This window comes from Chelmon rostratus, chromosome 22, assembly GCF_017976325.1.
Source record: "Chelmon rostratus isolate fCheRos1 chromosome 22, fCheRos1.pri, whole genome shotgun sequence".
Classification (NCBI taxonomy): Eukaryota; Metazoa; Chordata; class Actinopteri; order Chaetodontiformes; family Chaetodontidae; genus Chelmon; species Chelmon rostratus.
This window is the reverse complement of record NC_055679.1, coordinates 12,212,339-12,230,397: the sequence shown is the minus strand read 5'-3', so window position 1 is coordinate 12,230,397 and position 18,059 is coordinate 12,212,339. Positions and strand designations below refer to the sequence as shown.

At 43.2% G+C, this 18,059-nt stretch overlaps 1 protein-coding gene across 1 annotated transcript in view; it reads right to left on the bottom strand.

Annotated features, from left to right (window-relative positions):
• Positions 1-90: 90 nt before the first annotated feature.
• Positions 91-18,059, bottom strand: part of exoc4 (exocyst complex component 4) — a 113,548-nt gene continuing 95,579 nt past the window's right edge. The window contains exons 17-20 of the mRNA XM_041963855.1: positions 16,319-16,463; positions 13,898-14,076; positions 13,648-13,807; positions 91-2,252 (exon numbers count right to left, since the gene is read on the bottom strand). Coding sequence (XP_041819789.1) covers positions 2,015-2,252; positions 13,648-13,807; positions 13,898-14,076; positions 16,319-16,463 — 722 coding nt within the window. The 3' untranslated portion in view covers positions 91-2,014. The remainder of the gene's footprint in view (positions 2,253-13,647; positions 13,808-13,897; positions 14,077-16,318; positions 16,464-18,059) is intronic.

Genomic DNA, 18,059 nt, shown 5'->3' with positions numbered 1-18,059 from the left:
GAACTCAGCTTCCCCCAGTGGAAAATATGACCGTTACGCAACCACACAAGGAAAAACACTGCACAAAATACACCAAACCAGATGGGAATTTGAAGCATTTATTTTTTTTGAGTGAGTTAGTGTTTGCATTGACAAATCATGTGTGCTTAATTTAGAGAAGGTTCAGAGCATTTATGAGATGACAATCATGTTTAAACGTGTTCAGGACTAACACACGCTACAATTCAATACATTCTTACTTGAAAGACAGAAATTACTCTAATGGAAAAGATGTGTAAAATTAAGGTCCACTGCAAAGAAACATGAAATAAAAGCAGATGAGCTGAGTTTTGCCTCCAAGTAAAAAAAAAAAGAACTTTTATTACATTTTACATGATTCACTCATTAATAAAAAGCATGGGCAGCAGGAGTGGTTTGCACTTACAGATATGGAGTATACCCAATACATAAGCCTTCTGGACTTTTATGGGTTATGTGTGCAACAGCCAGTTAACATTGTATTAAAGCTTCCCATGTATAACATAACAAAAGTGGCTCTGAAGTGAACAGCTGAATGAGCAGATTTCAGATTTTACACCAAGTGTACGTTTCAGAGTGGTAGGCGAGCCCCTCAGCAGCTCCGCGGTTGTTTTCCCATCGATCCCAGCCTATGTGTCATTATGATGGATTGCTCTGTGGGCTTCAGGGAGACCAGCGCCGGGCCCGCTGTATTGACAAGGCTCCCATTCCCCTCTCCTCCTCTCGTTAAGTACTTCTCTCCCAAGTTAATGAACTAAAATCACGGAGGGTTGCAGGGAGGGGAATGATTTGCGATCTCCTCTTGAGTTTATATGTTAAGTTCACTTTAAAAGACTTGAGCACGTGTAGTGGGGACGACAAAATAAAGAGCCAGAATTGCATCGTTTCCGTTTATAGAGCTAGTATGGCCAATGTACTCCCACACATATTCTTTAACACAAGAAATGCAAGTCATTCCACTGTGAAGGGATGGAACTGAAATCAGCAAAAATATTACTCTTTTGTCAAATGTGTAAAAAAAAAAAAAAAAAAAGTGAATCAACTCACAACTTTCCACACCAGCCACACAAGTTTACAGCACAAACTATAAGAAAACAGATAAACAGATTTTTTAACAGCCATAGATATGATACAATTCTCAGCAAGGGAGATCTTTGGGGACCAACCCAAATTGGCAGCAGGCGGAAGATGTGGCCTCATTCAGACAGTCTAATCTGGCATCTGTTATTGCAGACAGAATCAGTGGGCCCATGGGGCTGCCAGGAGAGAAGAGCTAGAGGTGTAATTGAGAGCAGCAGTTTAGATCTAATAGGAAAATGAGATGAGATGGGGCCTAAGTTTGGGTGAGTGTTTGGGTGAGACAATCGCCTTTTATCTGGAGCTGGAGTCAGGGTGAGTGGGGGACTGCTGGAGTGTGAGGGCTGCATTTGTTGTGTCTTTTAAAAAGTGCAAATGGACAATATAGGTTATCCTATGACACAGATACATGGGGAGCCAAACTTGCAATGTGTGCAGTTGTGCTGGTTGTCACCTCAATTCCCAATTAGAGTGAGTCAGTGCTGCATTCACTTGTATTTTATTTAAATATATATATATGGTATATATCTACATGCCCAGAAATAGAATAAAGTACATGTGTGTCAAGCCTTGACTAGAATGAGTTTCATCACATCAGGCAAAAGGAGACACACTCTCCATCAACAGATTTGACACACATTATAATCTAGGTCTGGAGCAAGCCTCTATTTCAGTGTTTTCTAACCCAATTCTTAAATATCTCCTGTGCTGCAAATTTTTTGATCTATTAGTCCTTACTCTTGCATACATGACCCAATTATCTGCAGCATGTGTACCTGCAAGACAGAGCTGAGGGAGCTGAAATTAAAATGTGTAGGTGCTGTAGATTGGTGATTGGGAAACACACCGTTATTCTCTTTCACTGGTTCACTTTATCTGATTTCCAGGCAACTCAAACCCCCCTCTGGACCCTTCTTCTTTACACTGTGGTGATCTTCTTGTCCTTGGTGGCCTGTTTGATGGCAGCCTGCTCACAGATGATCTCCTTCAGCCTCTGCAGCCGGATGTTTTGGGTGCCCAGGTCCCCTACACCCGTCTGGCTGCGATGGAGCAAGGACAGGGCATTGATGTACTCCAGCTCCGTGTAGCGAACGCCCTGGTCCACGACCAGATTTAGTAGCTCATCTGCAGTGTTGTACAGCATCTCGTAGTACTGCCTGGATGGAGAGATATGAGAAATAAAGTGAGAGGGAGAAAATGACGGGAGGTTATGGATGAAGAAAATGAGTCGAGGAGAGAAAATTAGGAAGGATAGAAAATTGAGGGGAAGCAGGGCAGAGAAGAAAAAAAGTTAATAACACTTTATATTCCTCTGTTTTGCATTTTTCCAGTGCCGAATCAAAAGGAGCAACAACAACAAAGGGAAAACACAAAAGCCAAACTATCTGCTGTTGCTGTCAAGCCCAATTTCCTTATAAAGGACTTCAAGGACCTCACCCTGCCGCCACCGGGAGCTGAAGGCAGAGGGAAAACATTCACCGGCTACAAACTACTGAGACCGTTTTAATGAAACACTGTTGACAGAGCCAAAAGAGGAAAGAGGTGTGTGTAGAATTAATAGCGCTTTAAACTGGACCTCATGCCACAGTGGGCCATTTGAAACAGACCGTGAAGTACATACTGGTAAAGAAGGAGCACAAAGGAAGAGTGAGTATAACACACACCTCCCACTGGTGACTCCGACTGAAAGGTCAAATGCAGCAGACAGAGGTGAGTGTTTTTATGTATGTTGTTGGTGCTTATTTTTTTTTTTTACTGAATATTTAGAGAAAGCCCATGTGTGTGAGCACAGGATGTAATATTCATTAGAACCAATTAACGGAGAAGTCGAGAATGTTTGTCCATAAATATGGATTCCAGTAGGAAGGTAACTTGTCATAAACATAATTTACACATTCCTGTGCAGAAAGCACTGCTGGAGGTAAGTTAATGCACAGAAAAGGGTCAGGATGCAGGACAATTTTTCTTTGCTCGCGGGCAAAACACAGTAAAACACCCACGAGAATGTGTGTGTGTGTGTGTGTGTGTGTGAGGGGAATTGTGTTGGCCGTGGTCAAAACAAACAGAAACAGCAAAATGCAGTCACACACTAGCATAGATTGCACTGCTGTGTGCCCGGGGCTATGGGACAAATCCCATCCTCTCAAGAGACACTAAATGTTACACTTCCATCCAGCACTGCAGCTGTAGATGCAGTCAGAGCAAGAGGACAAGAGGTGAGCTCCAGACACACTGTGCTACGACATGTTCCACATGTTTACAATTAGAGAAGAAATGGTTGATAAGCCTGAACAACACTTAAATGTGCATTTTAGTTTAGAAAGAACATTTTTCTTTGGGTTTTACTTCATTATTATTATTTTTATCGGTGCAAAACCAAAACAGCAATGACTTTACAGATGCGAGAATAATAGAAATGGGGATAAAATGTGCAAGGACAGGAAAAACAGGGTGACGTACAGAACTTGGCATGAAACAAAACAAACCAAACAAAGGATGAAATAATAGTCACAATAATTAACATCATGCAGTTACTGTGTTTTTTAGATTGTAACTACTGAGTTTTTTAACGGAAATTTGTTAAATATGGCATACATGTTTATATGAATGATTGTGTGTATGGGAGAGAAGAACATAATGATAATAATGCACGTATTGAAAAACAAATAATCAATAGGTAATAATAAGGGACGTAACTAAATAAATAGTTTGCAATTGATATTTTAAAATGTCAGTTACTGTAGTACAGAGATCCTGACCCTGGAAATGATGTCAGTGCCCCCGCTTCAGGAGGACATCGTTGCCGAGGTGAGGATGTGTCTACTGTGTGTGTGTGTGTGTGTGTGTGTGTGTGTGTGTCTGTGGTGGAGAGAAAAAAAAGACACAGTAATCATGCCATCCCAGCCCATCTCCATCAGAGACCCAGCCACGCCACCAGAGGGTCGTGACGGAGTCAGCCCTCAGACACAAGCATTGTGTTCATTGGTTCGCCATGACGTGCAGCAAATGTGATTTAAATCAGACCGGCTATAAGGTGTAGAACCACAGGTATGACACTTGCCCTTCCTTTAACAAGATTTAACACTGGAGCTGTTTCTCAGGGAGGACTGAAGCTGCTGCTGCTCTGCCAACATCCAGCTACGCCTTGTGTAGACATGGTGACATGGCTCCCCGTGTAACTAGAGGGGCAATATATGTATTTTAATGAGCTTGTCTCTGTGTGACACTGCATATGCTCTGACTGTTGGGCTGAAGGAGTTTTCCTTGCATAAGCCTCCCACCTTGGCCAAGGGCAGATGCCACTCACTCAACATCAGTGGCTCCTGCTGCTTTGTGAGCGCAGCCAGACAACTGTTGCTGTGACACGGCTGAAGAAAGGTCTTGGAGGTGTTCAGTCCACCTGTTGTCAAATCTTTCTTTATGCGACAGCAGAGAAAAAGAGTGATTTAAAATTATGTCCATCAGAGGAGCATCTGGAGAAAGAGGGTTAAGCTCTCCATTGTGCCAGAGGAAGATGAAAGTAAATGGATTCAAATCTTTTCTGATATGGAGCAGTAAAAAGACACTTTGCTAAGAAAAGATATTTTTATCTCATTTGTTGAGCACCTCCACCCATCCAAGACCCATTCGCTTCTTGAGATGATCATTTTCGATGCTAACGAGGCGCTAATGAGCACTCTGGGAGCTTCTGCTCCAAGGTGTTTTATGTGGTGTCATTTTGGAGATTCAACAGTAAAAAAAGACGAGGGGTGCAATGAATGAGACGGAGATGGAGAGAGGGAGAAAGAGCGATGACTGAAGAGATGAGTGAGGAATAGAGGTGCATAATACCTGTTTTTTTTGGCCTTCCCCTTACAAGTAATGCCCTTGGCCATCGAAGCATTTGCATTCTGCCTCACTCTCCATCCTGCTCTCAATTTCTCTCCAAGGTCTTGTTCATTTTTCCATCTCTGAGCTCATTTCATGAAAAAGCTTGTCAATATTGATGAGGGTCACACTGGTTCACTCCTTAACTGGGGGCAGGACAGAAGAGGGAGGGGGGGAAGCGGGAAAAAGATGGATCCCACTTGTGGTTTTACCTCATCATTAAATGTGAAGCGTATTTGTGTGTTTGTCTCGGCTGTGTCTAAATGTTAGTGCCCTCAAATGTGTCTCTTTGTATCCGTTTATGTGTTTATGCGTTGCTGCATTTTCCTCACCGCGGCAAAAACGCCGGCTCGAAAGCATTAACATTTCATTCCTGGCGATTACCTGCGCGCGTGAGGCAAATCTTCTTGTTAAATGATCGAATGGGAATAAGGCATGGAGCCACAAAGAAAACAAACACATTTCTTTTGTTAAGGGTAGAAGCTTTGAACAGAAGGCTTCCCTCTTTCAAATACCCATCCTCGACTCTCAATGGGAAACAGCTTAGCAGAGGAAAGCAACTGTTGATTTTGAACAGAGTAATAAACAGAGTAGAAACTGCACCTGACTTCCTGAGACTGATTCACTCTAACTCTCTAAAGGGGCATAATTATCTGTGCAGTTGATGTGTATACAGTTTGTTTTGTTTTTTTTAGTTATGCAGTTATTTGCTATGCTACGCTATGATTGGAGAGTCTGCAGTAAGTTGGCTGTTGGTGTGAATTTGAGCGTGTCTGTCCCTGGGATAGATTGGCGATCTGTCCAAGGTGCCCAGTGTGAGGTCGGACAGGCCGCAGGGATTGTGTGTAAATAATGACGGACGGATACTTAAAACATAAAAAAGGAACTTGGGCCAGGACAAAATCGGTCCAAGTTCTTGCTGTTGAATTTGTGTCGGCCTACTGACTGACTGACTGACAACTGTTTAGACTCAGCTCCCTCTTTCAATTAAGAAAACCCGTCTGGTAGACAAGTAAGTTATGCACACCGTGGGAAATTAGCAACAAATATCGCTGATGAAAACTGAAATTATTACTGTCACAACTAAACAGGGACCAAATCCAGTTTGGAGACAAAAAAAACCAACAACAACAACACAATTTTGTGTGATGAAATCGTAAAAGTAGCTGGAAAGCTCTGGAATCCATCTGTTGATGCAGCAGCCGGCAGGTGGAAATAAAAAATACCTCATCAGTGCTATTAAACAGAGCTTAACTACAGTATAATAGCAACTATAATTCACTTGGCAGTGATGCATTTAGGACAAATCCCACACAGGATTTGTTAAAAGCAGATCTACTGACGTTCATTTATAACTGACGACGGGGTACTAAATCCACTGTGCAGCTTCTCTCTGCAGCGTCGCATATCAAAACACAAAGCTGTGCCCACAGGACGACGGTGTGCAAGACTGTCAGCTAGTTGTGTGTGTGTGTGTGTGTGTGTTTGTGAGTTGTGAGGACAGCTGGCAATCTGGCCTCTGCTCAGTACAAAGGAGAGAGGGGGCCGGTTCAGACAGAGAGAGTGTCAGGAGTGTTTGTGTGTAGCTGTGTGTGCATCCGTCTTTGTATGTGCCTGAGTGATGTATCTTCGTGTGTGCTGAAAACACTTTCAAACAGTTCATTACCCAAGCAGTTGGAAAGCCATTTGCCAAACAGGGTAAGGGGCTGTTAATAAGATTAAAATCTCTCGGCACCCCACCATCAAGAAAGAACCCCCAGCGACACACCCACACTGACACACAAACACACACTTCTTTTTATCTGTTATGCAGCTAGTTAATGAAAACTGCATTGTTTTTGTGAATTGTTGTTTTGTTTGCTTTCTTCCTTAAAGTCTTTAGTCGCTGTCATCAGTCGCCTTCTCTCGACACACACACGCTAATTTTACCAGCTTCCACCCACAGTCCCATCCATAAGGGCACTGCTTTAGTAATCAGCGCATGTGTGTGTGCGTCAACATGCCTCCATGGTGTGCTTTCTATTAAATTTTAATTAGCAACTCCCACCCTCCCTTTCCCCATATACAAAGAATATCAAGTTAATTTATGATGCGTGGATGCGGCATCGGACAGACAGATATGTATGTCAATGAGAGTGAGAGAGAGAGGAGGGAAAGAGGGAGAGCGGGAGGGAAAAGACAAAGACGGGGAAGAAAAGTGAGGGAAAAACAAGAATCAGCACAATTCATTCCCCCCTCATTTCCAGCGTGTACGATATTAAGGCCATTACAGGCTGCCTCTGTCAGCGTGTTTGGAACAACACATTAGTTAGTGAGGGAGAGATGAGGTGAGGAAGGAGGAGAATGGATGAGAGACCTCTCCATCAGCTGGAACGAAGACTTGTTGCTGCAGTAACAGATACCAGGGCTACGGACACCGACAAGAATGAATTCCTCTCTATTTTTTCCCTCACTGTAACAGTAAGCCTGCACTTTACTTGAAAATGCATCTTTGCTTTTGACATTGCAAAAACCCAACCTCACATTTTAGTGCAAAAACAATTACTTAAGCCTGATTGCGGGGCAGTGTGGCAGTGAAGTGAAGACTTCATCTCTCTGTTGCCTTTAGCCTTCTCTGCGATCACTCATTTTAAATGTCAGTTCAGCCAATCGCACGATGCAGATGCTGTCATTAAGCTGGATGTTTCTATGGACGGCCAGCTTCGTGCTCATAGAGCTGCAGGTAGAACAGCAGCTGGTTAACATGGCACCCCTCAAGAAGAGGCATTCAGGTGTGGACAGCTTGCTTCCCTTCTGCATGTAAAGCTGTAAGCCAAGTAGCTTTCACTGCACAGTCACTTTTCACATTTCTTTGAGTTCTGTTTAATGTAAGAAATATTGCCATTGCTTTTTTTAATTGAGTATATGTCAGAAAGAATAAGCAAGTTATCACATTCTGTTTTATGTATGTTTTACACAGCTTTTTTGGATTTAGGCTTGTATGACAACTGGCAAGTGTGACCTGTCTTGATCAGTTTTAGCTGTGGCATGACTGTACTGTTCTAACATGGTGATTAAGATGATTATTCTTCTGCTTTGATAGGGTTTAATATGTCATATGAAAATGCAGCTAATGTAAAAGTGGATAGCAGCACCTTTGGCTCTGGAAGAAGATGCATCTTTGCAAAAATTCATGTCGTTTTCACATGTAACTAGTGTTTTCAAAATTAGCCAGCTTACTGTGGATGTAGTCTCAATCTGTCTTTTTCAATCTCTCTCTGAAGTATTTCTCCCTGCCCTCCCTCTGTTTCCCTCTCTTCCTCCAAAGCTGTCCAACTGTCTCTCCTCTGGTAATGAGGAAAGGTCTGCAGAGACACTGAGACTAAAGCTTCATCAGCAAAGACCAGTCCCATCATGCTGCGCCTGACAACAAGCACACACACACACACACACACACACACACACACACACACACACACACACACACACACACACACACACACACACACACACACACACACACACTGGCTTCATCAGCAAAGACCAGCGTCATCAAAACATACACACACACAAACACACACACATGGCATGAATAGACAGGCTTCATCAGCAAAGAGCAGCCTCATCATACTGCATCTTGTGCATGCACCCACAGAAAACAGCAGAGGAAGGGAGGGGCTGGCAGAGCGAGAGAGTAACAATTCAGCAGAGGCAGTGCAGGTGGTTGGACGTTAGCACAGAAAGAGAAAGACAGGGGGAGAAAAATGAAGAAAAAGGGACTGAGAGAAGAGGAAGAGAGATAAAGAGAGAGACACAAGGTGACAGGAAGGGAGACACAAGCCGAGCGAAGTGACAGCGTACTGAAGCCAGGCCTAAATACAAACAGTTTTATCTGTTGACACCCACTACCTCCTGACACAGCCGTCAACTGTACTTATTACCACATTCTCTGTAGACACACCAGCCTGTCACCTCAACACACACACAGGGATTTAGGCACACACACACAAACACGCAAAACCAGTTTACTTGCTGATGCGCACACACCGGACCTAAGAGGCTGGGGCGTTACACTTCGGGGCAACACGTAGTACACAAGGCTCTTGTACAATTCACACATGTACGCCTGCACACGGCAGTAATTTCCAGTAGCAGACAGGTGGGTGCGATGCGGTGAACTCTGGGGCATCTCCACAGTGAGCCTGTCAGACTGGTGTTTAGCCTAGCTACGGGCTAAGGGGCTTGCAAGTTAGCTAGGAATGTTATGACAGCCCTGCAACCTGCCTACACGGGTCACTGGGCAGCTCAGAGCTCCTCCGTATGCGTGTTTGTGTTAGCGAGAGCGTGCTATGAGTTTGTCGTGTCTCGGTTTGCGTCTGGAATAACATACCCTAAAATGCTGCCGCGCCAGACGTGCAAGATATTTACACAGACAAACAGGTAAACATTTATTTACATCTACCTTTGGTGCAGGACATTCGTGTGTACTCACATTGTTGTGTAAAACATGCTGTGGTGTGTGTGTGTGTGTGTGTGTGGTCCCCGTGCTTTCAGGAGCTGCATCTGCTGGCGGGCTGCAGTGAAAATTAGAAATACACCTGTGTGTGTATTTGCAGTCACACACACGTTTTCTAACGATTATATGCTTTTTCAGGCAGTGGAGATCGTTCCAAGCTTTTTGACACTAAGCCAGTCAGTCCTTAAGCTTAGCTGATCTGAAACGAGTGCTGAAACGATTAGTTGATTGACCGATCAGCAGAAAACTAATCAACAGTTTAGCATGTGGACACGTGCAGCTTCAAAAGTCACTTGCTAGCCTAGCTGTGCTTCAAACAACATGTGCCTGGATTTTAAATCTCAGTGAAAGCTAATTATTTCAGATATCCATTTCAGGTTACTAATTCTGTTCCCGAGGAAAATAAGTCCAAAATTTCTCCTCGGCTGGAGTGGACTGTTGCCAGGCAACACAAAAGTTTTTGAAAGTTTTGTTGTTGTGTTTTCTTTGGAACTATTACGGCTTCTGGGCTTTTCAAAATAAAAGACTCACCTGCAGGAGCACCGTTATCACCAGAGGGAGAGGTGAACATATGGGACGATGACAGGTGATCAATGCAGTGATAATGTTGATGGCGCAGTCACGCATGCACACACACGCAGGCACACACATATACACACATACAACACACAGACTTCCATTTCCTGAAGACTTACCCTAACCATATCCACTACTTGCTTAAACCTAACCCAAAACCTAACCTAACCTTAACCCAAATCTGCACCTAAAATTTAATGATTTACATTATGAGGACTGGCATTTTGGCTCCATAAGCAGGGTGAGTCCTCTCAATGTGGCTATGTAAGCAGATTTATGTCCCCACAATGACATGTAATACATGTTCTCACACACAAACACACAGTACACACAGATGTGACACTGCAGTGACACACAGTTCTGCAGAATAGGACCGAGCCCCTGAACTGTTTCTGAGCAGATGGTCTGTGTGTGTCCACTTGTGTGTCAGAGTTTAGGTGTGTGTGTGCATGACCTTGACCCATGAGCTGATATTGCTGCCAAACTTCTGACTGAGAGACAAGAGACCACCATCGGACCTTGCCATACAAACACACACACTCACTCACACACACATATTGGAGTTTTAACACCCGGTGCAACCTCAACAGTTGACTGTACTGTACTGTAGGTTTTCACAGTATCATACTGTATGTGACCTGGACTCTGCCACAAGGTGGCACTGTTTCCCCATCCTTCTTCACTACATTGGAACGAGAGAGCGAGGAGAGAGAGAGGAGTGTGTGTGTGTCTGTGTGTGTGTGTCCATGAGTTCTGCAGTGCTGGTTATCGGGCCTCTCCTTAGTTTTAACTCAGATCAATGGTTATTACTGTGCCCTTGTCCAGGTCTCTCTCACCTCTCCCTTTCCCACACAGGCACACAGATGCACACACACAAAAAAACAAAACAGCCAAGACACACACACACACAAACACGCATCCACATGCTGAACACACATAGGAAAATAAAACTACATGGGCACACACAGGCAAGTCTTCCTCAAAAGCAAGCTTCGTGCTGTGATCACTTCCTTTCCTCATTTTACGCTTGTTTCTCCACAGGTGGTAATAAAAAACACAGATGAATATTCTGCTTTTAGTCGCTCTTCCTCACACTGCTTTTCACTGCTGACTCTGGTTGGCCAAAAATCTCAACATCTCTACAATAAAACTGTCACACCTTTCAAGATGCTTTGCATAGAGTATGCAAATTAAAAAAATCATCACCTTGATATCTTGATATCTTTAAATGTCTATGACATTTAGAGGATTCAGCTGCGAAATGATTCACTTTGTCAGTCACAGAGGTTTGTTGCTTATATTCTATTGAATTTTTTTATATTTATGCTACTTTAAACTCTACCTCCTCATTAGAAAGGCATGATTTGTTGGGGGCGGCAGAAACACTTACATAATATTTCTTCAAGATCAGTTCTCCTTTACATTTTTCCACTCAATACGCTCATTTACTGTAACCTCAGCCAGCCAGATTTAATATATTAAGACCGACGAACTCACCAAGCAGAATGAACAAAACGTGTATCTGTACGCATATGTACTCTGTGATGCACATACTAAATGCAGTTTGGCCTGGATGGTATATTTATGCCAAGCAATGTTAGAAAATACTCTGTATGAGAGCATGCAGCCTTCCAAAAGGAAGTCAAAAATATTGCTTGTGTTTTATTTTGTAACTGTATGGTCACCTCCGCTCGCAGGTGTGAGCTACGTAGCACACTCTATGAATATTCATGTCCTGAACATAAACACGGTGATTTCGAAATGCTGATTGGCTTGGCTGCGTTTGCCGTGCATGGATGAGAGCAAGGGATACATATTACATGCGTATGAGGGTTTGTGTGTGTGCGTGTTCGCAGCGGTTGGTGTGTCTTGGAGCCGGAGGCCGGCCAATCCAAAAAACCATGAATTTGTAAACAATGTGCTCTGCAATTCCCAATCAACACCTCCACACCACCCACGCCTCGTAATCAGAGAGAGCGGGAGAAAGAGAGAAAAGACAGAAGAGCCATCACTGGCATTTCTCCATAATCAGAGTTGACAGAGGGTAGAAATAACATACTAATCAATGGTCCTCTACATCCAGTACAGTTCAGGTCATTTCAGTTTACTTCGTTGTTTTTTTCCAAGAGGGAAACTTGGCTTGCAATATTGGCGTATTACAAATGTCCAAACACAGACAGCACATCGCCACCCATCCACTCAAACATATGACTCCCTCATGAAGAGTCAAAGAGCCGTGAGAAGCGACTAATTAACCCTTTGACACGAGGCGACAATACAGCAGACCCCGGCAAACACATTTTAGTAAGACGTTGAGGAAAGGTGCATTAACAGATAGTTGAGATGCTGCCATAAAAGCAAATAAAGACAATCTGAATGATGGCTTCAAAGCAGGTTTTCACCAGGTCATGTAAGAATCTGTAGATTGAAAGAGACTGACACGCATCCACACCTGAACAAAGTGCTTATATTTGAATATGAAGCTGATAAAGTTTTTCTCCTCTCATACTATTTCCCTCTTTCTCTCTGTCTTTGCCTTTCATGCTTTCATCTCCCTCTCTCTGCTGTGTTCTCTCTGCTGTGGATCTTCAATCCATGCTGTCCTCTCCAAGTCAATTCAATGCCTTTTCCTGTGAAAGACATCTTTTCTATAACTTCCTTTCACTTAGGTTTTTCAATTTTCCTCCACCTAAGCCCTCCCTTCCTTCTCCATCTTTTCCATCAGCCTTTCTCTCACACATCCCCTCCTGTCAAGGACACAAGCTTCTGAAAGAGGAAAAAAAAAATCATATGAATACTATGAATCACCCCTCTCTTTCTTTCTTTCTTCCACTCTCTTTCTGCCCTCCCGCTCCCTCCCATCCTTTTTTTCACAAAGATATCTGAGCGCTGATTTCCCCCATGCCTGTCAGAGCTGGACAGCACTGGGCAACAGCAGGTAGACTCACAAAATAAAAACGTATGAATAAGAAATAAACACCAACAACCGTGTGCACGCAGACACACGGTGCGGGTGACAATCTGTTTGACCATCTGTCTGCCTCGTGCAGCGACGGAGTTGCTGTCTGAACTTGAGGACACCGTGCACGTCTGTGTGTGTGTCTGTGCAGGTGTGTTGTAGAGTTGGACGGATTTATCAGCAGTTTTAAAATGAAAAACTGATCGTCAGCTTGCAAGCACTGCTCAGTTTTATATTTGATTCATAATCAAGAAATATTACACTGATTATCCCCTTAGGTGTTAAAATGTGGGTGATTAGCGTACAGATTCCAACATGTGAATATGTGTTAATATTTATAAGATTATTATTATCTTGGATTTCAAGGGAGAGTCCAGTGATATCAGACGCTTTATCACCATGACAACAGCAAAACTTCACGGGAAAAAAACAGCAGGAATGTCTAAAGTATTGGCACGAATGTGGCATGACAGTTTAGAGTTGCTGACTGTCTACACTAAATACCTTCAGCCAGCTACTTGAGTCCAAGTTTATGATTCTTTACAAACCCACACTGGTGCATGTACTATCAAAGAGCTTCTGGTTGAACCCAAAGAAGTGCTGCAGGTGAGCTGCACACTGGCTAACCCCTGCAGAAATGTGACCAGGCTCTTACCTGGCGAAGTCGAGGTCGGCCTCCCTGGACATGGTGATGTTGGTGAGGTTCTGCTGGAGGACAAAGATGTTCCGGCACATCTTCTTGATACCAGACTCGCTGATCCTCTTGAAGTACTGGGCACCGTTGATCAGAATACAGGAGATCAGATGGCCCAGACCTGGTGAGAGGGATGAGGGAGAGAATATAGTGGTTTTCAGACGCAAGGAGGGGAATCAAACTAAGAGGGGCAGAGAAGCTCCGTGCTGACCTTCAAAGATGTACTGGAACTTGTGCTGCTGCAGGGCGGCCCCCATGGCCTCCTCTATGGCTGAGATGTCCTTGTTCAGTTTGACCACAAGTGGGTCGTAGTCCATGCTCTCTACGTTAGCCACGATGGCGTAATTGCCTTGCTTCGTCAGGGGGATCAGGTAATGGAAACAATGCACCCTGGATTGAGACATGGGAGGATTGTGAAGTTATGGGAAAGAAAAGAGAACGAGGACGATTAGATGCCGAAGAATGTTTATTTCATGAAGTTTGCTGTTGATATGTTGTAATGGACGATGACCTGTGCCGAGTTTCACAAAATTACAGGGAGCTGAAACAGCTAAAGAGGTGAGGCCTGCTAATATGTAAACCTTCTCTAAAACTTTACTGCAGCGTTGCAGCAGCAATTCACAGATTACAAAACACACATAAGTTACACTAAGCTAACCTGAGGTAGGTAACACTATTTAAAAATATATATACATGTGAATAGAAAGTACTACATTAGATAGAAAATAACAGAATAAAAATAGATTGGAGTTAAGATAAGACAGAACTCTGAAAGTGCATACTAAAGTTGAATAGAGATGTGATACAAACACAGACTGGAGTGAGCAACTCCAGTAACTGTGGGTGAAGAACCTTGCTCAGAGGTTTTTTCTATCCACTTTTCTTGGCCAGACTTTTCTTGACTGGTAGAATTGCATTTATTCTTTTGTAAATGGGCTCATAACCAACAGCAGAAAATATTAGAATGTTTAAATAGCATTTTTTTATTCCTTTTACTTTCGGATTACTGTTAAGTAGCAGACCGCGTCTCGGCTCAAAATGGAAATAACCATAATCTTGACAAGCAAAACACCCTTCCTCCAGTTTGTTTCACGCCCATGATAAAATATACCTTTATAATTCTTTTTAAGACTGTGGTGGGTAGAGGAGGTGAATTTAAACCTATCCTTAAACAAGATGCTACTTCTCTCTGTCCATTTAAACACCTACATCTTGGTCTGAGGGTCATTTTGGTCCATAGAAGGCTCATTTCTGTCTAGACTTCAGGAGTCAATACTCTCATAATGCCATAATCACAGTGCCCTGAGCAGAAAGGTATAAAATGATACGGGTGAATGTCTCTTTCCCCTAAGGCGAAGAACACAACTGCACCACATTTTCAATGCCTCCATCTCACTTCCTTATCTCTCTATTCAATCATTTCTTGCACTTAGCTAGTGTATCTCCCTTCTTTAACCCCCACCATCATTTTAACCTCCGCACTCATCTCTCTTCCCCTCCCTCCCCTCCTGCTCTCTTCCTCACGGCTTCATTTAGCTGGTACCACTATCAGGGGAAATTCGCTAGATGGGGAGAGTCAATGGAGTGTAGCATATAGCTAGACATCAGCCTCAGGGAGGGTTTTCTACTGAAATCATAAACAATATTGCATAAGCTACACAATAGTCTACAGGGAAATCGTGGTACATGGAGGGATGGAAGAAAGGGGAGGGGGATGATGGAGGACTATTAGTGGCTGTGTGTGTGGGGGGGGGGGAGTATATGGTGTGGTAAATTAACTTCGATATTGACATTCAAAACACATATTCAAGACATGATACAAATTCCTAAACTCCTGCATTTAAGGGTAGAAGTGCGTCTTTTTGTCCGTGTGATTTAACGACACATCCTCTAAGCTTGTGTGGTACGATCATGGAAGCTGGGCTGCAAATGATTTGACATCAAACTGTAAGATTTTAACCTCAAGATGACGCCAATGTGCGTCGGCTTACACAGAAATCAAGCAACAAGTAACGCAACACTCCCATGCCACATAAAAACTTGATTTTCACTGGAGGGGGCGGTCTTTACAAGGTTCAGTGGGAAAAATATAATTTTCATACCCTATTATGTGGCTGTAACTATATAAACTTCCAACACTTATTTCAAAAACTGCTTTCTTTGAGGGAAACAAATCATCACCCTGAAATAATAAGCAGAGTAATGTCAAACTACAAACCTGTTTAGAGTATGATATGAGATGGTATAAAGAGTGTGTAGTTTAATGTCTTGACGGATATGGTTCAGCTGCACACCAGCTAACAAATAAATACATTTCATTAAAAAAGGAAATTGATTACATTTCTTTTGTTGTGACAGGATAATTAGCACTGCTATTTAAAAAATCTGCTTATCCATATAACACTTTAAGGCATAAAATTCACAGTGTTTTAACCATAAAAACAAGATTGCAGAATGTTTATAGTCTTCAAGTTGACTTTGGAGTGTTAAAAACGGTTCTGCTGGAGTATCTGAGGCCATCTGTCACCTTGTAACGGGAGCATGATAAGATAAATCGAACAATCCCATACAAAGCCCCTGTGTCTGTTTTCATTCTGCAACAAGTGTGGGTGATTTTCTCCCTTCTCCATACCTGACCTCCAGGTGCAATGCCAAGAGACAGCGGTCGGCAATGTCCTGGAAGCCCCTGGACAGGTCGCTCAGCGTCTGGAGAATCTGCTCCCTGCTCCGCTCACTCTCGCCGACCACCTGGCTGTCTGCCGAGCATGGAGACACGCCTGGATGGACAGGGTAGACACAGCATTAACAAGCACAATTGTTACAAACAGTGGCAGTAGCAGTAAGTAGAGGCACCATCCTTAGCTGAGTGCTTGAGCAAGCTGTCCTACCAGCTCCAGAGGTGCTGTTCTATAGGTGACCCTGACCTCTGATCTGATCCCAAAAAAACTTGGTACTGTTACATGCCTGTGCCCACACACACTGTACTGTACTCCAAGGTAACACTTATGTTCATGTTGATATGATCAGGCAGTGAAAATGACACCACCTCATACAGTACAGCACAAAAGGAAGCCATTATGTTCAACGTTGCATTCTTCCCGAGTCCTTTAGCATGTTCTTGTACTCTCTTCTCGCCACTTGTGCTGAGACAGCAGGAGCATGTGTCAGTGCACTGCATTGTAAACACACAAAAGACCCGTGTGTGTGTGTGTGTGTGTGTGTGTGTGAAAAGAGAGAGAGAGAAAGAGAGAGACAGAGCATGATGAGTGTATATAAATTCAGCACGGTGTAGATCAATGGCCATAAATTAGCAAGGGGGAGGAAAGGGAGAGAAATTGGCCCCGTCAGTCATATGTAAGTCTATTTGGTCAATGAGGCGAGTGTTTGTGTGTGTGTGTGTGTGTGTGTGTGTGTGTACGAAGAGTGACTGTTGAGCAGGAGAATGCAGGGGTCCACGATCGATGTGCCGCAGTCAAAGCCAGCTCCCCAGTTACTCTTCCTGCCCTTCCGAAGGTCACACATGCATGCACGCAAGCACACACGCACGCACACGCACGCACGCACGCAGCTAGGGACAAAGTGGCAGCAAGTCTGAACGAAGGCCGGAATCAGCTGCTCATTTGTCGTCCACATCTATGACTAATACTTGATAGATAGAAAACAGATAGAAAGTGAGATACAGGTATTTGACTGGAAAGATGTTGGTTTCTTTGTTTGTACATGGGTTCATACACATAACACGTTCCATGTGTATGTGTCCAAACCTGAACACTGTAGCTAAAACCCAACAGTCTGCTGGAACAGTACATGTGCAGAAATCATAACTCAGCTCGTCAATGCAATGTGTTTTGCAGCAAACCCTGAGGTTTCGAATGTATCACAGCTTTCAAGTGGACTGTGACATCATACACGGTTAGAGATCCTCCAAAATAGAACAGAGGCAGAGCTGAGAAAACCCTTCCAGTGACATCGATACATCTACCATTTGCTGGAAAAATAGTCAAACAAATCCTAAAAAGCTCAAGCTCAAGTTCATAACAATATGGGAGTATTATATTAACCTACATTCCATATCCACTAAACATACTACACTTATTTAAAAGTCTGGTTGAATATCACTTCAAATGGCTGTAATGCTGATTAACTGACAAACTTGCAGGCAACTCGTGAAAAAGATATTGATCTATGAACAAAATAGAAAAAAAAACAAAAAACACTGAATAAAAAAATGACTGAAGTAAATTTGGGACAACATACTTCTGAAAGAAGCAGTTGCCATCTGATGAAGATGTGAACTTTCCTTAACACACAGTGAAGGCACCTCTCTTAATTGATGCAATTAGCTCACACACCTGTTGTTTATTAGCTGTTGT